A 22,922-nucleotide genomic window follows, 5' to 3' on the forward strand; every position below is an offset into this window, starting at 1 on the left:
TAATCCTGGCGGCAGGCTGGAGACACGAACAGATCGAATCACTTGACTTGAAGCTTTAAGCTCTGCTGGCGGATGTTAGCTATCACAACGTGTGATCGGCTACAAAAACAAAACGTCCCAAGAGGACTCGACTAGCAACTGAACCAAAACACCTGCATCTAAACGTTACTGTGGAGGAGAGATGATTAATAGGAGATTGAAGCTCACCGGTACTCGGTAAACAGCAGCCTACAGCAAAGAAGCGGCGGACAGAGGGCGTTACAAGCAGGCGCAGTGTATGTCCGCGGACTCTCAGGACTCTGTCCCAAGCCGTATCGTAAAAACAACCGAACACTATATGCCTTATGATCCGGTCTAAGGTTCCGACCGGACAGCTGGTTCCATAGTGTAGCGGTTATCACGTCTGCTTTACACGCAGAAGGTCCTGGGTTCGAGCCCCAGTGGAACCACAGCTTTTCTGTCTTGCCGCTTCCATCAATTATAAACTATCTATTTGTAATTATGTAAACCACTGGACATTTCAAAATCAATCTCCATCAGCTGTTCTGGGATTACAAGAATTGAGCCCAAACAGCCAACATCTGCAGAGGGAATGTTTAGCTTTGTCCCATATTATTGCTGCCGATACATTATCATTTATTTATGTCGTGTATGCGTGAGCTGCATGTATGCTACATATGTATGCTAGTCGTGTGTTTTCTCTCTTGCATACTCAAGCATCGTTTCAGGGAGTGCACCTGAATTTCATTGTATGTAATGTGCAGTGACAATAAAAGAAATCTTGAGTTTTGACTGAAACTATGAGGTTTTAATGTAGCTATACTGCACATGTGTAAGAAGTTTTACTGTCAGGATATCAGAAACTGATTTGAGTATAATTTAGTACAACCCCATCACTAACTATGACTTCATTAATGAACACGTAATAAACAAAAGTATAATATTACAGTCTTTCTAAAAGTACAATTGGTGACAGATCTGCTGTATTGCACAAACATATTAATATATTGGAGTTCATCACTAGATGCCACATCTAATTCCTAATTTATTTTGATGCACTTTTCACATCATGTTTCACATCATTAATTCGACATGTTGTTTTGTCTTTTCCTAAATTAGTAGAGATAAAACAATTAGTATTTTATTCACCAAGACAATTAACATAACCTATTTTAATAATCGATTTATCCTTTAGCAAGATGATAAAACCATCTAAGCAAATACATTTAAAAAACACAATCAAAATAGTTTAACAAATCAAGACAAATCAGGCCAAGCACACATTAATAAAATATATTTGATAATATAAATATTGTAATATTTCCACTAAAAGGCTATAGATTAACTGGTTCTCCCTTTTAAAAATAAAGATTTTATGCTTTAGTCATAGACTGTATATAGCTGACTTTCTTTGGATCTTTTAGTTATTTGGTCAAAAGAATGAAAACATCGGAATACATCTTATTTGACAAAATGCCAATTACAAATGGCATTTTGACATTTTGCGGCCAAAATGATTAAATAATTGACGAAGAAGATAATTTGCTGATTAATTCAATATAATTGCTGCTTGCAGCAGTAATTATACCCCTTACCGTATTGACTACTGAGAAATCTGCCTATTTTGGCTATTGTTTCTACAGTTTACATTAACAATGAATGGAAAGCTGAAATATTAATTGAAGCTACTAAAAAAACACTTATAGGACCGATGTATTTAAAAGGTATGATTCACAGCATCAAATTTCACACAATAGACCTAAATACATAACATATATCACATAGTAAAATATATTAAGGCATACTGATTTTTCAAACACAACACTAGGATTCAGATTATCAGTGACATCTTCATGTCAGTGCCCAAGGCCTACATACCAAGTAAGTATAATTTAAAAAGAACTCATGTTTCAGATATGGACAAACAACCAGCTAACAACATGAAGAAATTACTGATGAGAGTTAAGATCAGAGATGATGCCCTGAAGTTAACTTATGGCAGTTTCATACACGTTATTTATACAGGCAGCAATAAAGTAAATGCAGTTTGTAAACTCAGCTTGATGACATAAAACTAATGTCTAAAATGATTTTACTCACCATTTTAGTCCACACCACCTTCCAAAAAATCTGATACAAAGAAGGAGAAGATAGCAAAAACATAAAATCATGTATTGGTAAATACTGATATTACATTTGTTGTAAATTAAACTATGGATATGGAGACAGACAAGCAGAAAACATAACTTGTGCCAATTGTAATATTAATAGCTATTATTATGTGGTTATGGAAACATAACTTTTTGAACAAGTCATCATCACAATTTAAGTCACATTTAGAATCTGATACTGAACTAAATCTTATCTTAATGAAGGTTATGGCATTCAGCATTTGTTTAAAAAACTGAGCGAGCTGTGTTGTGGTTTGTAGTAATGTTGAATTGTATTGTGTTGTTCTGACACGTTTCTGTGATTTTGACAACCCCATTTTAGTCAGTGGTCTATGCTAAATAACAGAAACATACAGTTGAATTACCACCTGTCTTGTTTCAACACTGAACCTTACAACAGTCATGAAGCTAAGATTTAGTGCAGTACTATTACGTTAGGATCCATTCAATAGATTACCTAATGAACTGGTGTTTTTTGTCAAAACACAATGACCTTTTTAATTAAGAAGATGATTAAAAAGAAACCTTGTGTTTTAATGTTACTTAAGGTTATTTAACACATGGATATCAGTTTTTCATTATAAATTATCAATTAAACCTCGTTGTCAATCTAAACCGGTGTATTGAATCAGACGTTACAGGTGTTAACCGTTAACTTGCAACAGGCCCCTGATAGTCCACCAAGGGTTACACTATGAGTTGCTCATTTTAAAATGGTTTGATTTGATTAAAGAAATACTCACCAAATCCTCTTCTGTTGGAAATCTGAATCTGGTCACTTGTCTCATTTGTAACTAAGAATTACAAACGTACACCTCGACCACTATCTAATTTAGTGGTTTGAAGTCGGCGACAAACACAGTTTAGCAACAGCGCCATCTGTTTTCTCTCCACCTGTGCTAACCTCTTCTCTTCAGCTATTCCCTATTGCTAATTATAAATAAATAAATGAATAAATAAATACATAAATAAGGAAAAATAAGTTGTTGGCAGATAGTGTCATTTTCTGGGAGGTCAGTTAGGAAAAGTGACAGTATTCGAATCATGATTCGAACGCGGCCTTTATGCCTTTACCACAAACGGATGTATCCTTCTAACTTCCTGGTGTCACGCTCATTTCAGTCCCCAAAATGGCGAACGTAGCTGCTGCTGCCGCGGCCGCTGCAGCTGCAGCTGCTGCCGCGAATAGAGACCCAGCCGTTGATCGATCATTACGATCAGTGTTTGGTAAGTTAGTCTCCGTTACTTAATCGGATAGGGGCTGGTCCCTCCTTTAGGTTCATAGTCAATAAACTAATGGCTAATGAATGAAAGCTAGCTAACATTTATGTCCCGCTAGCGTTGCTGTTAGCTAGGCAACGAGGGAGAACTAGCTCACTAACTTCAAAAGAACTAGCTCACTAACTGCAAACTAAGATGCGTATTTCCGTTTAACGTAAACTTTTTGTATCTAATAATTATTTCAGTGGGAAACATACCGTATGAAGCTACAGAAGAACAACTGAAAGATATATTTTCAGAAGTCGGACTTGTTGTGAGTTTCAGGTAAGTAAGACAAATGGTCAATCAAGTTTGTACCCTCTACTATTGTAGGTTGTAAAATGATAGCACTTATTTTTCTAAAATAAACTTTTATGTGGATATTGTCATGCTCATCATATGTGCCCCCTTGTTCTCAGGTTAGTATATGACAGGGAAACAGGCAAGCCAAAGGGATATGGCTTCTGTGAATATCAGGACCAGGAGACGGCCCTTAGTGCCATGAGGAACCTGAATGGGAGAGAGTTCAGTGGACGTGCTCTCCGTGTTGACAATGCAGCCAGCGAGAAAAACAAGGAAGAGCTCAAAAGTATGTTTGCATCATCTCCAACTCTGGTGCTGTTTACTACTTGAATGAGATGTGCAGAGCATTAGTTATCAGTTGTTGTTTTTTTCTTGCCCAGGTTTGGGAACAGGGGCCCCCATTATTGAGTCTCCTTATGGAGATAATGTTCAGCCGGAGGAGGCCCCGGAGTCCATCAGCAGAGCTGTGGCCAGCCTGCCACCAGAGCAGATGTTTGAACTTATGAAACAGATGAAGGTAGGTTTGTTTATTACCTTTGTTTACATGTAAGTATTTGAGCTCCTCCTCCTCAGAGTCGAGTTTCCCTTATTTTTCTTACTACTGTATAAAATTGGTAACTAGGAATATTTAGTTATAAATGAACTTCTTTCTGTTGGATTTTGTCTTCCGGCTTTCTCAACAGCAGAACTGTCTGTGGACAGTTATGATCTCCTCAGTATTATGTTTCCACCTCTGAAAATGCTGCATCCACTTTCCTTTATATATCGTATTGGTGAATTATGCACAGCTGTTTGTAGAACAGTAAATGTTTTCCTGAATAGGTCAGACAATACAGCGTCTTGTTTTCACAAATTGCCGCATTTTAGCATTTTGATGAGTCTGCTTAAAGCACTGCTGTTGAGGCAACCACATAAAAATGAACTGTTGTTTATTTTCATTTTTTTTTGCAAGCTGTTTCAAGTATGACCGAGTACCAAGGAGAAACACAAAGTACAACTAATGAGGAATCTAATGGAAGTGAAAATATTTTCCCGACATGGCGTTTTCAGACTGTATGTGTGCGTGTCAGCTCTTAGTACATCCATTTACACCTGACATTAAAATGTGTCTGAAGTGACCACTTGAGATCTGACATCAGTTTCCCGCTCTGTATGCAAATAAACTCCTACATCATCTAGGAAGCATCCATAAGCACCATAATAATGGCACTGGTGCAAACCACCTGCTGTCAGCGTGTGTAACAGAACAATCTCTGGTGACATAGGTAAATAAAGCCTCCTGTCACTATTTGAGGGAATACACTCAGCTTCACTCCATATGGATAATTAGCATAAAGCATGTGAATACCATTTTGCGATGCATTGCACCCACTCATATGTAATTACTTAATATGTAAATTCATTCTTCTTTAGATTTGTTAGCTAACAACATGGATGATTTAAAAAATCTCCCCACTCATGAATAGACAACGTTTACGGTGCTCTTGTCTTTTCTGACCAGTCAATCATCTAGAATAGCACATGTGTTATCTCTTCAGGTGCTGAAGCACTTTGCGCCAAGTGCACGCCACCTTTTTGTTTTGTGATGAAGTACTTTTCAACGCTACATTCAAAGCTGTAGTGCGAATCAAATGAGGACTCTTACGCGGAGGACATCAGTTGAAAAGATCCCCCTTCGATATTGCCCACAGCACATTTGCACTGCTAAATAAGGATGTGGACGCATGCAGCACAGACCTCCTCCAAATGTGTCCGCTTTATGTGTGTATGTTGCGACTTTGGCGCAGACAATAAATTATTATTTATTGATCTCTGCCCTGACATTAGTTAGACTTGCACAAAACTCAGATTATAACTCCAACCTTGGAAGTTTCTATACGCACTGTAATCTCCAGTAATAAATGTAAATAAAGACACCGTGATTGAGGATACACTTAACCACAGACAGCTCCTTGTGCATTAACGTGTCTGAATCAATAATTTACACAGAATCACACACAGTGTACTCACTAAATACTTTCTTGTTGAGTATAGTCGGTTTTTAATGTGACTCAGGACGCGTTGCATTCACACTACCAAAGGAATGCAGGCACATGCGACCCAGACCACCTCAAATGTAGTCAGAGATCGGATCTCAGTGCGTCATGGGGGTGTTCACACCTGTCTTTTACGTGATCGGATCACCCAGATCGGCTCTCAGTGCAAGCTCTGAACAGGCCCCAGATCTCAGTGCGTCTTGGTTGTATTTACACCTGTGCTGAGAACTGTCCATGTTAAAGCTCCATGTGTAAAGACACTCCATGAAGCTGCTTACTGTTCTTGGTCTCCAGGAAAGATGGTGACAAATGCAGTCGGTCTGAATCACCTCCAGCCTGACAGCTGTATGCAGATGCTGTTCCTTTCATTAACAGAGGCTCTGCTGTATGGCCTATCTCTCTCCGCTCTACCAGAAAAGGCTTATCTTTGCACAGCTGGGAGTCTGCTTCATTAAGCTCAAAGAAACACCACACTGCAGACATTTTTTCCCCCAGCTGGGAAAGTCTTTTGTTGCACCAAAGCTTGTGTCAGTAGGATAGCTCCATATGCAGATCAGAGTGTTGTGCTCCGATGCAGATACTACAGACATCTTAGGCGAAATGTTTGGTGCTTCTGCCAAAACTTTCATTAGTCATCGACATGCACCTGAATTATATAGGTGCATGAAAAGTGCTTTTTTTTTTTTTTTTTTTTAAATCTTTGAAGGACCTTGGTTTTTCCCTCTGTTAACGTGTGATTCTTGTGGTTTCTAATATTGAATTCTTCTTGAAATTTTGATTTGTCTCCAGCTGTGTGTGCAAAACAGTCCTCAGGAGGCAAGGAACATGCTGCTGCAGAACCCTCAGCTTGCCTACGCGCTGCTGCAGGCCCAAGTGGTCATGCGGATTGTTGACCCTGAGATAGCCTTGGTGAGAGAAGTGAAGTGATTAGTGTAATCTTAAATGAGCGTACTTTCGTGGTTCTTGACTCAGACCATGTCATTTGTCGGTAGATCCAAACCAAAACAAATTTTTGAGACGTGTCTCTCTGCGTACAGAAAATGCTCCATCGTCAAACAGCAGTCCAGCCTCTGATTCCCAGCGGACAGGCTGGAGGAGCACCGCCAGTCAATCCCCCGCCTGCACAGCCCGTCGTGCCAGCGCCTCAGCCTCAACCTGTGGTAAGCAGAACACTTCTTCACTCTTTAAGTCCACATTACATTTCTGTTCAAGGAGCGTCCAAAGTTGGTTCAGAGCCGCTTGGAGCTCTAAGCAGACTAAAACCACCTGCTTGAATGAATCCATTTTGGAAACTTTAATGGAAGTGAATGAAAAATTGAGGACAATATTTGGACAAATCGCAACGTGCATGTAGATAAACATTTGTTCAAAGTGTAGGTTTTTACAAAGTGGTCTGCCACGTCTCTTCTTTGTGCATTTCTCTGGTTAATAATGAAGTAAATTTAACCACTGAAATCAGTAGAGTGAAACCGGTTGCAGTTTAAATCTAACTTTTAGTTGCCTCAGCTCGTCTAATAACGGCTTTTATTATTATCTCATAAGAAAGACGAGATAGCAGAAAGTAGATGCTTTTATACATTAACAAAATGACTCTCAAGAATAAATTTTAGTTATTTAGTTATTTATATTTCCTGATTTATAGTAGTAATTTTTTTTTTTTTTAATTCTTTTATGCGATCAGTCTGGGATGCATGTCAATGGGGCACCTCAGATGATGCAGCCCCCCAACATGGGTGTTGTACCTGGACCAATGTCTGTGCCAGGGCCTGTACCAGGACCAGTCGGACCTCCAGGTAATCCTCAGACTGCATGCGTACTTCATTGCACTTTCGAATTGCTGCGCCTCTTTTTAGAAGTCATGTCTGTGTGAAATGTCTGTGAAGGTTCTCAGTCATCCAGGTCATGGTATATCCAAAAAAGGCAACTGGACTTGTAGATTTTTAGAGAAGACGTTTCACCACTCATCCGAGTAGCTTCTTCAGTTCTAGGGGACTGGTGGGAAGTCTGAGGTTTAAATAGACTTCAACTGGTGCAGGAAATTAGCTGCACCAGTTTCTGGTTATTAGCATAACAAGCAAGTTTTTTCAGGAGGAGTTCCTATTTAAACCTCAGACTTCCCACCAGTCCCCTAGAACTGAAGAAGCTACTCGGATGAGTGGTGAAACGTCTTCTCTAAAAATCTACAAGTCCAGTTGCCTTTTTTGAACCTTTTTTGGATATGTCTGTGTGAACTCTCACATCTGTAGTTCTTAAGGTTAATGTGGCTGTTTTTGACATTTGCTCACTTGTTGCCACTTGGTTGCCATGCAGTAGCTGCTTCTGGTTTATTTGCTTTTTTGTTGTGAACGTCTTTTTTATAAAGAGTTATGTTTATAAAATGTGCATAGTCGATTTAAGTGTTATAGGTTCAAGGTTGTTTCAAGTAGGCACTAAAGTCAACCTGAATATTTTAAACCAAGGATGCTTTCATACAGTACTTAAACATTCATATCAGAAATGCTTAAATTGTAATATTTAAAAATATACTGTACCCGTACACCACAATTATCAGTAATGATTTGTTTGCAGATTATTAAGTGGCTTTGTGCATATAAAAAATTTCAGTACAGTATTTCTTGTGCATTTAACTTTTTTATAAATTTGGCCAATTCAAAAAACATTTGATGCCTTTCTTTTAAGGTGAATATAGAAAGTGTTAAAACCCTTCATTTATTGCATGTGTTAATCCAAATCGACACGTTTTTAGAAATACTTGCAATGTTTTTAATAATTAAAAGCTGAAATCTCTCACTTAAATGAGTTGTCAGACAGTCAGTTTACAGTTACAGAGAGTCCAAGGAACTCTCTGTAGACCATAAAAGGCAAGCGGTCCTAAAGTTTTTAGTGTTCCGGGAGCACAATAATTGTGAAACTGCTAAAGTTTGCAATCACTGTGGCTCTTCTCAGAAAAAACTGAGCATCAAGGACCTTCATTAGGAGGTGACAAAGAATCTAAAGGTTAGAGTATTTGAAATTCTGCCAAAAGAACATATTTGCCATCAAATCAGAGAATCTTTTGCACTGAACGTTGGCAAAACTCTAGAAATTTAAATCTGCTTTAAAACACAGTGTACAAAACTTGAAGAAGTCGGATTACTTTCTGAATATACATCAAAACCACGTCATGGCTCTTTGAGATCACTAGGTGTCACCAGAGCCATGCAGTTAGCGGAGCGGTTCCTCGTGAGGAATATAGTGAAACATATTCCTCTTTTTTTTTTTTCTCTCTAACCCCTAAATATTAGACATTGCATTGTTTACTTGCTATAAGTTCCCTCTTCTGTGTCTTTGTGTGTGCATGAGATTATTTCATGAGCGCGCTCCAATGCTGCTTTGCTCTCTTGAGTCTTGTGTCTCCTGTTCTTTTCACTTTTTAATGCTGGCTCAGGAAACCTACAGCATTCTCCCACAGGATCGTCGGGTCAAGCTGCTATCGAGCGGCCTCAAGGTATCACTGTACTCCCTCAGTCCTCCAGTCAGGTCGTAGCAATTGTTGAGGTGCAGCACTGTCCTTGCAAATGTCAGCCCTTAGAGCAGATAACTGAGTAGATATTTTAAACTGTTTATATAAAGATTATTATCTCAGACCTCTATCATAACTACAACACCATATGCCATGACATGAGGGTAGTGACACTGTATATGAAAAGATAGAGGTTTGAGTCCAGAGCCAAGTATCAAGAGTTTCCGCACGACTATTTTATTTATTTATTTTATTTTTTTATTTTAACAAATCTTCAAACATGCAGAACTTTAATTTTAATCCTTAATTTCAGAAAAGTTGAGCACGTGTCTGAGAGTTTTAGAGAAAAACTTGTAACAAAACAACTGCAACAACAGACGTAATGCAGAATATCATGTTTACAGTCCGATCAAATCATAAACAAAAGAAACAAAATGATGGTGCTGCTATTGATTAAGTGGAGAGGAGCCATCAAATAAAACAAAGTGACAAATGTGTGCACAAAAGGACTTTTTACATTTGTAACAATGCACCTCTTAGATAACAGTCGAAGCCAGTTTGTGCAGACCGCCCAGGCGTTCTGCCTCCAGCTATCGTCTAGTCAGACTGGATTGTACAGTTTGATGGTTATCAGTACTAGAGAGCACTTTAGTGAACTCTTCTGTATCAGATCTGTACAAACGACAATATAGTGACATTTGACTGGTTATGTTTAGTTTTTGTTCATAGGGGCCCATTTTTGGCATTTAAACAAACATAACAAAATGTTGTTATTACTTATCAGAGTCGGCTGTTTGTGGTTTGAGGCTGTAGATGTTAGAGTCCACATGCTGAAGGTTGGTTTTTGCACCAAAAGGCATATTCATTTTCTGTTCCGTGTTTGTGTTCCTTTTTTTAGCCATGGCGCATTTGCCATAGCACTGTTGGCAAATTTGGCTCAGCAAGCCGGTGGAGTGTTGCTTCCCCTCCGTACCTGTGTTCCCGTCGACATCATGGATTCTGATCTTGGCCCTTTTTCTTTTTTTCTTTTTAGTAACTAAACAAGATTACATGTGGTATTTATAATTCTGAGAGTGGAATTAATAACGTTCACACGTTTCAGATTTTCACACGGCTCCCACTCATTTTTTTGATTCGGTACAAATACACATGGCGGCATTCAGCTCAAACTCCAGACATTGCCAGGATGAAGTGTTAACAGCAGTCATTCGCCGATCAGCCAGAACATTAAAACTGCCAACCGGTGAAGTGAATAGCTCTCAGTACAATGTAATGTTGTTGTTTTTTTTCTGGCAAATCTGGGTCCTGGCATTTATGGGGATGTTACTTTGATACATACCACCACCTGAACAATGTTTCAGACCAAGCATGCTCCCATGGCAACAGCAAAGTATCATGGTGCCATATGTTTTCCAGATAAGCAGCTGTGGAGCAGTCCGTTGGTTGAACTTTTGTTGTTCTTGCTAATAGACGATTCCTAAACCTTCAGTTCACTCCCACAAAGCTATGAGTCAATTCATAACGACACCAAACTGCTGAGGTTACTTCCAAGCAGGATTGTACTGTTAAGCATTCTCGTTAAAATCAAGCTGCCTGTCTGTTTTTGTTTTTGTGTTGATTTTCTATCGTTAAATATGCATCTAATATAATTGAACATTGCTCTTCCCTCTGCCTGCCTCCTGCCCGTCATGGCCAAAAAAGAGTTAGCAGACACAAGTACGAGAACAGTCAGGTTTACGGTTTCTGTGTGCGAGCGGAGATTTGTTTGATGTTTCAGGCAGATTTCTGATCCTTTACACCCTGTTAATATTAACGGGAAACCACAACTTTCTTCCTGCTTTTTTTCTGTGTTCCTAATTTCCCCCTTTGTGTTGTGACGTCGGGCTGTGGCAGTCTGCTGTGGTTGCTGTGTGTTTTAGCCAACAGCCCTGGCTGTTTGCTGAAATGTCTGTCCTGAGCAAACAGGTGTGTGCTGTTCTTATAACCTGGAATTTGAGCCCATTTAGGGCTGCGGAGTATTACTGAGGCATTAGTCATTAGAAGTTGACCAGAAACCGTGTATGTTCTGATTAAGTGAAGAAAATATGTGGTTTAATGTATAGATTTTTCTTCTCAGGACCAGGCGGTATCCTCCCAAGAGGCCTGCTGGGAGATGGCCCCAATGATCCCAGAGGAGGAACTCTGCTTTCTGTCACTGGAGAAGTCATAGACCCCAAGTAAGACCCTGATAACAGAACAGGAGTGGCTTTTAGGGCGGCGGTCAGTTCTAGACATTTATGTTCTCAACCTGATGATTTCTGTGTTGGATGTTTAGCTGAAAGTAATTACGTTTGGCTGCTCTTGTCAGAAATACAACAGACGAGCAGAAAAATACTGTAAATGATGCTTGCACAATGCTGCACACGATGCAAGTATTTTTTCACAAAGCAGCAGGATACTGTGGAGGAGTTGGTCCTGGCTGAGACACTGGAGGTGGGCAGGGTGTCGACTCCACGCTCACGTTGGCTGGTTTTTATTGTTCCAGTGTTTCCAGTGTTTTATTGTTCATAATGCATGTGTCGGTACTAGAGAATACAATTGAATAGTACCATGAAACACAGTTGAATCAACAGCTCTCTCTGTTATTTGAAACAAATGCTGAATACCTGAACCTTCATGAAGCTGAGATTCAGTGCAGGACTGTTGGATCAGAATGCATTCGTTGTCACTAGTGTACCAAATCAACTGACAAGTGAGTGCGTTAGGTTTCCTGCTTGATAATGATGTATGCCACCCTGTTTGGCCAGTTGAACACTTGGGAAGCAGTAGGAAGTGCCACATCTGATCAGTGGTGACCTGAAGGACCGGTATAACTCTGATCCTGATAGCAGGGTGGAACACTGGTGAACTCTAACAGTGGATGACATGCTGATGAATTACTGCAGAATGGTGGACTCTGCTGCAACCACAAAATACTAATAGTTACTGAATGTGGATATATTGAAAACCTCAAGAATGTTAGCCATGTCAAATAATCAGTAATTGTGACTTTGTTCAGTCCAGTTTCAAAATTTTTTATTTTTTTTTTGCTCCTATTTTGTGTCTGTGCGTATTTAGCCGGGGCTACATGGGAGCGCCACCTCCCCACCAAGCTCCACCTGTGCACATGACCCACGTGGCAGCCGGACCCCCTCCAGATATGATGATGGAGCCACGAATCCCACCGATGGAAACCAGAGGTAGCTGCTCAAATAAGGCTTCATAGGTTGAGGTTATGTTGACCTGACTGTGTGCACGTAGTCGTGATATGGGTAGCTGGTTAAAACACTTCTATTTCCTTGTTTTCTGTAATATCGGCATTATGTGCAGTTGATAATACTGTTCCTTAAGTGACTCACAGTGATCCACACAATATATTCAGTGAAGTGTGAGCGCTGTGGTTTTTGTTTCCTTCTGCAGGCCGTGACCCGAGGGACTCTCGTGGTCCAGTCACGGGTCCCAGGGTTCCCATGCCGGCAGGAATGCCAGGCCCCATGCTGCATAGCATGGGTCCAAACGCTCCTCCACCTGCAAGACCGGTAAGGGCTGCGTCTAATGGGCGAATTGTGGGAGTAACAGTCGAAAAGAAACCAGTCTTACTGGCTCGGTTTGGAAAATCATTTCCCCCTGACAACCCGTGAGAGCCAATGGTGTGTTTGTCCTGCAGGGTCCTGGTATTTCTGGTGTTCGCCCATCAGGAGGAGGCTTCAGTCCAGGGCAGAGTCAAGTCTCCACACAGGACCAGGAGAAGGTTGGTGTCGCTTTATCGGTCACATTTGTATCATACACCGATCAGCCACAACATTAAAGCCACTGACAGGTGACATGAATACCACTGACCATCTTGTGACAATACAGTGATCTGCTGGTAATCTTTTGGACCTGGCATTCATGTGGATGTTACTTAGACATGTAGCACCCACCTAGACCAGACTAGGCACCCCCACCCCATAGCAATGACACTGCTTGATGGCAGCAGCCATCCCCAGCAGGATGCAGCCTGACACAGACACACACACAAAAGCGGTTTAGGAACAACTTAAACATGAAGAACAGCACAAGGTGTAAATTCACTAGATCCCAAACAAGTATCTGTGAGATGATCCACAGAGGCCCCTCCCCTGAACCCATAGGATCCAAAGTCCCCCACTAACAACATCCTGCTGCCAGACACCACAGGACACCCTCAGAAGGACCATGTCCATGTTTGTGTACACACAGACACAAATAAAATCATGATAACCAGCAGGTCTCGGGGTTCTGGCTTTATCAGCTACCTGTTGAAGTTTCATATTCACGTTCACTGCAAATGTATCACCTGAGAACAAAAGCCAATAGAGGATTTCCTTGCACCGAATACTACCAATAAACATCATCGGTCACACATTTTTCTGTCCCTCTTTAGGCTGCCCTGATCATGCAGGTCCTGCAGCTGACCCCAGAACAGATCGCCATGTTGCCCCCGGAGCAGCGGCAGAGCATCCTCATCCTCAAAGAGCAGATTCAGAAGACGGCGAGCGGAGCACCCTGATAGACTGACTTGTGAAATACTGAACAAAGAACAGAGAACAGGTGAAGTTTCCTTCTTTCCATCATACATTCATTCCTTAAAGGAAGTGTGAGATTTTTTGGAACATTTTTGTGAACGTCACGGAACCACTTCTATTTCTGACACACTTCCCTTCCTTTCTTTCCATTTCATTATGCCAGGACTCAGAGCCTGCCCCTCCCAGACACCGCTGCAAGCAGCTCCCACACAAGACGTCTCATCTTAGTTTGGAATATTGTATAGTTGCTGTTATTTTTTAATTACATTGCTTGTTTTGTGTGAAAGCGTGCTGCAAGTGGATTCAGACAGGGTGCTGATGGTGAATGATGACCAGTTAGAGTAAACGTGTTGTGGTCTTTTTCCTCCAAAGCCTGCTGTTGTCATGTTGCAGCTCTGGAAACAGTTTTGTCAATAAAAGAAAACACACACTGCCTTTTCTTAAATTGTTTATTTATTCACAAGGATTTGTATAAACAATAGATGCAATTAAAACAACTGTCTCCCATATATTTAGAATGTGATTAACCACAGGCTACGTGACTGCCTTTCTCCAGGCTCATTGTCATGAGGAAATACTAGAGAATTTGACAGGTGATGATAAACCATTGTCTGCTTCCAAGAAATCTGCTTCCTTAACCAGTCAAGCTTTAGAAAGAAAAAAAACATGTTTACAAGGTCAATTTCAAACTTTTGTACAAAGCTTAAGAGCTTTTGTACCCTGTAAAACTTTTACGTGTTATTTAAACAGCACAATGTGTTATGTACAGTATATACAGTGGTCTTCATCATAGGGAAATTGTCTCAAGAGGAAAGTATAAGATTAGGAAAAGCACAAAGAAAGTTAGAAAATAAAAATTATTATAATAAAAATATAAAGTTTCAAAGAAACAAAAACACTCAAACTTAACTTGTTTGAGTTTCCTACATGTGAGGACTCTCTTTTTATATCATATCTGATTTTGGACAGTTGTATAAAAAGAAGTTTGATAGTTGCAACTTACATAGACCTAAAATTAGATTTCGGTCTATGTAAAATGAATCTACTCTAATCCAATCTAGGAAGCTGAGGTCCTCATGTGTCTGTAACAGTGAAAATGTGTTGAAATCTGGTTCAAGGACTACAAGGACAGTTATGCAGCCAAATATGATGCAAGAAGAGAAAGCTGGTCCCTGAGCAGTGCCACTGAAAACCACATGCCGTGGCTCTCTATCAGAGTAGGTGCAGCGTGCAGAACAGGCCGTATCAAAACACACCTGTCCTGTCACACGGGTTGTTACACAGGTTCGTCATCTTTAATCATCAGATATTGTGCAGTGGAAGACATTCACCATTAATCATTATTCTTAATAAATGCTACTTTCCTGATTTAGTTTTTTAAATGTATTTATTTAGCTCAGAAGTTCTCCTTGTTGAAGTAAAATTTGGTCTTGCGAGGATCCACGTCTGAGTATTTGGCACATTTCTTCTGCAAGACTTTTGCTAGCACTTCAGGGCCACACAAGAAAGTTCCAACCACAGACCTGGAAACACAAACAAAAGCAAGTTTTGGAAAAATAAATTCTCAAGCTGCAATGAAAAGTAACAGAACATTTATCAAATGCTGAACTGAATTCTGAGGTATTTAATTACAGGATTTCTTATTTTCAGGCACTTTTTTAAATTTATTTTATGTGACAAACTAAGATGAAGATCTAACAGAAACAAGGTGGATCCAGACTTCCAGCACTTTCACCCTTTGCTTTGTGGATTATTTAATTTTTTTAATGGATGCACATTAATCTAAAAAACAAAATATAAAAGTGCAACTAAGTTATCGGCACAAATGTGAAATTAAATTGAATTTTAAAAAACGGCATGGAAAATAGGTTGAAATTCTAAGGACTTAATGTAAAAAGCAGATTTCTTGCTCTGAATAATGCATCATATTTTACAAATCAAACATGTTTTGTATGTAAAATCTTAATCTGCAAAGTATTTACTAGATATAGTTGAGTAATCTATCTCAGATTATTTCTCTAAAATTAAAGAAACACAAATTGTCAGTGATTCAAGATGCACTGTAGTGCAAAACTTAGATCACCTCACCCCATCTGTTAAACCCTATGCCAGAAACCTGGGTGTCATCCTCGACTCCGACCTCTGCTATGACAAACAGATTAGCTCTGTTGTCAAAAATAGTTTTTATCAGCTCAGAACAATCTCCCGCCTCAAATCTTTCCTATCTCACAATGACCTTGAGAAAGTGATCCATGCCTTTATTACATCGCGGCTGGATTATTGCAACTCCCTCCACCTTGGTCTCCCCCAATCCTCAATTAGACGTTTACAGCTGGTCCAAAATGCAGCTGCGCGTCTTCTAACTGGCACTAGGAGGCGTGAACACATCACCCCCATTTTGGCCTCCTTGCACTGGCTCCCAGTTGTTTTTAGGATTCAGTTTAAAGTTTTATTATTTGTTTTTAAGGCACTAAATGGGCAGGCCCCAACCTACATCACCAACCTTGTGCAGCCCTACTCAGTGCAAAGGTCCCTGAGATCCTCAGGTAAAGGGCTTCTCCATGCGCCGCGTTCTCGGCTCAAACAAAGGGGTGATAGAGCTTTTGAAGTTGCTGCTCCACGTCTGTGGAACCAGCTCCCCCTGGATATTAGATCTGCCCCCTCCATTTCTGCCTTCAAATCCAGGCTAAAAACTCACTTCTACTCCCTGGCCTTCCTTGTTCCCTAATCCTGTACTCCTGCTTATCTTATGTGGTTCCTTTTAATTATGTTTTTATGACTAATGGTCCAATGTGTTTTTCTGTATTATTTGTTTTAATCCTTGTTATCCCCTGTACAGCACTTTGGTCAGTCTATGCTGTGTTTAAATGTGCTTTATAAATTAAATTTACTTACTTACTTACTATTGCTCAGTGGTTTATATTGTATGTATTTTGATAGGAGATTAAAGATGTTTTGGGGTTTTCTAAAAAGAGGATTTTATCTTACGTGGGGTTCTCTTTGCGGACTTGTTCGAACTCCTTGTCCCAGATGGGTCGGCCATAGTGAGTTTTCTGCTTGAGCCCTGTGACCACGTCTATGTCGTCGTCAAAGTGAACCTTCGCATGAGTTGCCTGTGACATAATGTGGTGGGAATTAGTTAACACAGCTGAAATGATCTCGTACAGCTTATCTGCACTTTGGTCTGCGGCTTGCGTAAAGTGATGACTGATTTGCGTACATGGTTTTGATCCCACCCGGTCAGGTAGAGTTTATAGGTGAGGAAATCCCCCATGCCTCTCTCCTCCATTTCTTTCTCCAGCCCCTGCAGAAGGTCAGCAAACCACTCAAAGGCGTGTGTTTCCCGGCAAAGCCAATAGAAGTAGATCTGAAACCAGGAAGCAAATGCATGTGAAACAGTGATCCCTTTACAAAAGAGCCAGCCACACTGCTGGTGACTCGCCTTCTTACTCACAGCAGGCTTTATTTAAAAGACAAAAGCAACTGTCTTTCATCCATCAAGCACATTTCAACACAGTGAAATATATCTACAGGTTCAAATGTCAGAAATAGACCAATTGTGGGAGTTTCACCTTTCTGGTGCGCAGGTTAGGATTGGAGTCTTTGAACTTGTACCAGATGGACTTGAGGATAGAGGCAAAGGGAGTGACGCCGATGCCAGCACCAACCAGCATGCTGACCTCGTAGTCGAACACGTCCTCACTGGCTGTGCCAAAAGGTCCGTCCACACCCATTCTAAGGACAAACGAGTAATGAATTCCATCATTAGGACCAATAAACAAACACCGACTTTAAAGAGCTACTTGTTGGCTACAGCTTGGCAAATCCAGCTAATGTATATAAACTAACAATATGTGTATACATATACAGACTACAGAGGTATCTGGATTTATTTTAGTCCTTTTAATAGTTGACTGGGAGTATCCCTTTGACAAGTCTTGCTAATGTCTATTGTGGTGTACCCCAAGGCTCCATGTTAGGCCCATTTTATTTTCCTTATAACTGCGTCCACTGGGGAGTAAAAAATAAATCTAATGTATTAGCACCATGCTGTGTTGAAGTTACCACATTGTTAATGGCCAACATTTTTTCCCCCAGAAAACTACTACAAAACAGACATTTTTACTAAATGTCTGCCATAAATATAGGTGTCATTCCTGATATTAAAATTAAAAAAACGACACAAAAAATCAGTCCATGATTAGCTGTGTTTTTTTCATTTTAGGCCAAAAATTTAAATAAAACCTTTGCAGAACCATCTTACTCGTTTAATTTTACCTCTAATCTTCACTACTGCAAACATCATCATTCCCATACTACAAGCACTGCCACATAAGTATGAGCCTTGCAACACTTATATCAATGTGGATTGTATAAACGTCCATACGGTACAGATTAAAGGTTACATACAGACAAGCCACTTTAGTGTACAGGGTTTGAAATCAGCCTGGAATCACTGTTTTATTTTTGAACTACATTTTTATGAACACAGAAGACTGTGCTCAACCTCTCATACGTGTCTAATGTTTCTGAATGTTTACTTAGCAAAAAACAACATCTGAATAAAAATATTTTATGTTTATTTTTATCGTAAGAAGTATGTATCATGGACCAATGCCACACTGTTTGTGTATTTGGCACATACCACACCACAATCTACCACAGCGGTACATTGTGGTGTGGTATGTGTCAAACACACAAACAGTGGCGCGGTGAGGTCCATTAGTAGCTGTTGTGAAGCTTTAAAACATATTATATCATTTGATGCTCATGCTTAGGACAACATGAATAAGATGGTCTCTAAGTACTCAGAAAAAAATGGAAATTTAAACATCAGCAATGACAAATGGACCACTCCATTTGCTGATAAAGACTGTGTGATGGGAAAGATGTCTGAATGATTTTTTAATCAGTGACAGAGACTGAGTTTTAATTCAATAACAACACGGCTGGGGGACTGCACTGGAGTAACTGCAGTGTGGTTTTTAGATAATAATTTAAGTCAAACACATACACTGAACAAAAAAAATGTTTGTTGGAGCTTTTTACCATTAAAGAGAATACTATGTAAAACAATAATTAACACAGAGACCTAGGGATCACCTGAAATCCTGCTTGTATTACACAATTTTAAAATAAAAAGCACAAAAATGGAAGTACTCACTTGGGTCCCTGAGCTCCTTCTGGCAGCTCCTGCATGATCTGGATGAGTTTGTCGGTCCAGTCCCCGGCCGAGCGGATGTGGACACTGAAGAAGTCCTCCTCAGGGGCAGAGGTCATGGTGAACGGGTGCCACTCCAGCCGTGAGATGGCCGGGCAGTTGAGGAAGACGTACTGACCCACCTCCATTTTGAAGCCGTTCTTCACCAGCTGCAGCTCCAGCACTTTAGACGGTCGCATCACAATCTAAAAAACAATGCACATGGATGCAAGTAATCTACAAAACAACTCAATTACATATAAATGTAATAACATATACAATATGTAATATATGTGTAATATATATATATCAAACATACCTTCCTGTAACCGACAGCCTGAAGGTAACGAACGAAACGCAGCAGGCGCTCAATGACATACAGAATCATTGGACCAATCACCCACATCCAGGTCTGAAATCAGTAAAAGATTATGTAATTAAATTAAATTAAATGTAATTACTGACTGGTGGAGTTTCTATTGTTCTAGGAATTGTAGCAATAAAAGTACAACAAGACGCACTTGTGGGAAGCCTCCTGCAAACTGTGGGATGGGACATTCAGGAATCTTTCCCCAGTCGTCAGGGCGGTCTTTACAAATGGTGAAGTTGTGTGGCGGAATTGTTGCCCGCTGACTCCTCACAATGCGCCTGAATACAAGAGAGACAAGTGAAACAGGGTTGCAATAACAACAATAGCATTCATGTAAAAGAAAAGAAAGCAGACGCCTGTGCCTACCCAGCTCCGTGGAAGACGAGACCGGCGAAGAAGATGATGAAGAGGTGATGTGTGTACCAGAAGACCTCAAAGTAGCTGCGTCTGATCACCTCCATGGAGGAGGTGATGATGAGGATGAGAGCCAGAGTGATGATGACGCCCGTGAGGCCGGCGATGGAGGTGAAGGCGAAGTAGGTTGGAATCTGCTGTGGATCCTGAGACACAAGCAGAAAGAGAGTAGTGAGCAAGACAGCACAACAACTCGCACAAAATGCTGTACCAAGTAAAAAAAACTCCGGATAATATGTTCTAATAACTTTATTAAGGGAGGTTAACATTTATTTTAAGTGAGATATCTCAACAAATGCTGGATGTATAACCACAGAATGCAGGATCTACAGCTCATGCTAAAAATCCTTTCATCTGGCTGCTCATTCCAAGGTTTCTCTCTCTACACAATGTTTTAAAAGCGAGAAATTAATGTAATGAATGTATCAGATGAGTGAATGCATCGTGTTTTCAGATTCATTTTTATACTGTGCGAGTGAAAACTTGATAAGACAGATAAGATAAGACATGTTTATTAATCCCACGTATGGGAAATTTCCTTGTCACAGTAGCACGGAATTTGGCAAATATATATACAGAAGACAATGACGACTTCGACATGGTTAAAAAAGAGTTACCAAAACGACACAATACAAATTTGAAAAATATATACAAATTAACAATGCTCTGAAAAATATATAGAGAAAAAAACTAGAAATATAAAGACATTCTGTATGTACAGTTTGCCAACGGTGGAATAAAAAAAGTTACTATTTACTCAGGATGACTTACAATGTCTGTGGTGCGGATTGGGTTCAGGTAGGTGGTGTTGTGTGTGTCCTCCAGGTTGGACAGAGCGGTGCTGAGTTCATCATAAACACCTTGTCTGCTGTTGTTGTACCACTCCAGGTTCAGCAAGTGGGCGATCATGTGAACAGCTGTAAATACACACGAAGGAGACTTTTTTTTAAAAAAAGCTAGTTTGATTTGAACTTTGGAAATATCTTTGGATTATATATACATATTTTTTTTAAATTCCTTTTCTAGTATTCTGTCATTTTTTGTATGAGTAACCAAAGAGTAACTAATGGTCTTTTAAATTCACCCAAAGTCATTATTTATTTTAGCCTGTAAAGAAACCTGTAGTTGATCTTAACTCTGATTAGCAACAAGTCAGACATGTTTGCCCACTGTGGGGAAAATGAGTAATGGTGAAAAGTCACAATGACTTCCTTTTTCCTTTTTTTTTTTTTTTTTTTTTTACACTACAACAACAAAAAAATTGCATCAGTTAAAATTTACATCTACAGCACCAAAATAATAGATAAAACTCAACTCATTTGATTTCCAATGTTCAACTCTAGGGAACAAGTTTATTAAAATATCCACCCAAGAGAACTAAAGTTGAGTCTTGTACTGACAACCATTTAAAAACCTGATGGAAAACTGCATGCATCATTTCACCTGTCATCAGACCGATCATGTACGCCACCAGCTTGTGGAAACTCAAATTTTTGTCAAGCTGCGACCTCATAGTTCTGCTGCAACACTGCAAAGATAAAGTCAGTGGGAAGTAAGAGATGGCAAAGACTAGTTTCCAGAGCAGAAACCACCTGTGTGTCTAATGAACTGTTGGTATTCAAAATATGAAATTAAACTGTGTAGGGCATCCAAGACAAACAGCTTTTATGTTTTGATATTGAAAAAAAAAAAGTTTAGCAAACAATTAAAAAGAAAGAACTTGATAAACTAGTTGACGGCTTAAAAAGGCTTGACCTATGAAAGAAAATTGCGTGGGTTGTGGAGCACCACCTCGCCCTGCTGTGACATGACAACATCATGATCTTACCACGAAGGAGCCTCGGATCAGAGAGAGCAGGTTCCTGCACACCGGGAGCAGAATCAGCATGCAGTTAAAGTTGAGGACAGCTGCAGGAGCTCTGGCCCAGGCCAAGGCAGACTGGAATGAATATTACATGCAGATGAAAAATCAGTGGAGGAAAGTAGCAATTGTATTTACGAGAAAAGCAATACAGGAAAGTAATTAACTTTATTTCAAGTACTGTGGTTAAGGATCATTTCAAGGTACTTGTACATTACTAAACTATTTCTCTATACACTATATATTCGTCTGATTCATCACGTTCTCCTTAAAAGAAAAGCAGTTGTCTGTTGTTAGCAGATCAGATAAAACTTTACACATTAGTTTCATTTAAATAACGTAATTGAAAACAAGAAAATCTAAGATTGCAGAATTTAAAAAAATAAGTAAAAGGAATATAACTTAATATAAGCTTGCTACAAAGTTAATTGTAACTCCACTAAAGTAAGACTTAGTTTTGCTTCAGTCTTAATTATTATTATTCTTTTTTTAATATCAGTTATATTGATATCTTAATGTCAGTTACAGGAACAGTTACAAGTAGCAGAAGTGTGACTTTGTTTAGATTTTTTCATTGTTGCATTCGTACATTTACTTATACACTACGGGTACTTCCTCCAAGGAATAAGTACCGTTTATTCTCTGTGGAGGTGTTAGCAGTGTCTTAACTTACCCCTAAAAGATGACGAGTGTAGAAAAACTGATCCCCCAAGTCATAGAAGAGGTAAAACCAGACGAAAAGGAAGGTGTTGATGCCCATCCATACCACCTGAAAACACAGCCAGGATCAAGTTTTCAGCTTTCCCCGTTACATACAATAAACTTTCTAAAAAAAAAATTCATTTTAATCCTTTAAGTACTCTATTTCGCTAATTTTTGTGCACAATGCTGTGCGTAAAATCTCCCTTAATGTGTCTGAAGATACTCACCAACATGAAGGCTGTAAATCCATTGTTAATAATCCAGTTCCCCATGTTGTGCACCTTATCTTGACTCCCAGCACATTCCCTGCATCCCCAGTCTGCCTGCGCTTCTTATTTTATACCTTCTGTTCGGACTCCTCCCTCTTTCTCGGGTGTGTTTACTCGTGAAGAGGCACAAGGAAACAAAAACTTAGGCGAGTGAAATTGCCCCATTCAGGAGAGCTGTCCCTCTTGGAGTTGAGTGACCACATTCCAGACGGCTGGAAACCGACGTTAGATTAACTCCAGGGACAGCAGGAATGAGGAAGTATTCCTTA

At 39.8% G+C, this 22,922-nt stretch overlaps 2 protein-coding genes across 2 annotated transcripts; one reads left to right on the forward strand and one right to left on the reverse strand.

Annotated features, from left to right (window-relative positions):
* Positions 1–3,301: 3,301 nt before the first annotated feature.
* cstf2 (cleavage stimulation factor, 3' pre-RNA, subunit 2) lies at positions 3,302–14,270 on the forward strand (the record flags this gene model as incomplete). The annotated part of the gene is made up of 13 exons (XM_084549328.1): positions 3,302–3,398; positions 3,638–3,716; positions 3,851–4,020; positions 4,115–4,251; positions 6,560–6,679; positions 6,808–6,930; positions 7,452–7,563; positions 11,389–11,488; positions 12,369–12,490; positions 12,711–12,829; positions 12,958–13,041; positions 13,696–13,862; positions 14,001–14,270. 12 exons carry the CDS (start codon positions 3,302–3,304, stop codon positions 13,819–13,821), a joined length of 1,389 nt encoding a protein of 462 aa, XP_084405454.1. The 3' UTR covers positions 13,822–13,862; positions 14,001–14,270.
* Positions 14,271–14,302: 32 nt separating this feature from the next.
* On the reverse strand, positions 14,303–22,762 carry nox1 (NADPH oxidase 1). Its single transcript, XM_084549326.1, has 13 exons — positions 22,612–22,762; positions 22,356–22,451; positions 21,650–21,760; positions 21,265–21,349; positions 20,593–20,738; positions 19,774–19,967; positions 19,559–19,685; positions 19,357–19,449; positions 19,002–19,243; positions 17,410–17,572; positions 17,058–17,204; positions 16,826–16,950; positions 14,303–15,360 (listed from the first exon to the last, which is right to left on the reverse strand). The coding sequence occupies exons 1-13, from the start codon at positions 22,654–22,656 to the stop codon at positions 15,234–15,236; spliced, it is 1,701 nt and encodes a 566-aa protein (XP_084405452.1). The 5' UTR covers positions 22,657–22,762; the 3' UTR covers positions 14,303–15,233.
* Positions 22,763–22,922: the final 160 nt, after the last annotated feature.

Source organism: Chelon labrosus (assembly GCF_963514085.1).
Source record: "Chelon labrosus genome assembly, chromosome: 8".
Classification (NCBI taxonomy): domain Eukaryota; kingdom Metazoa; phylum Chordata; class Actinopteri; order Mugiliformes; family Mugilidae; genus Chelon; species Chelon labrosus.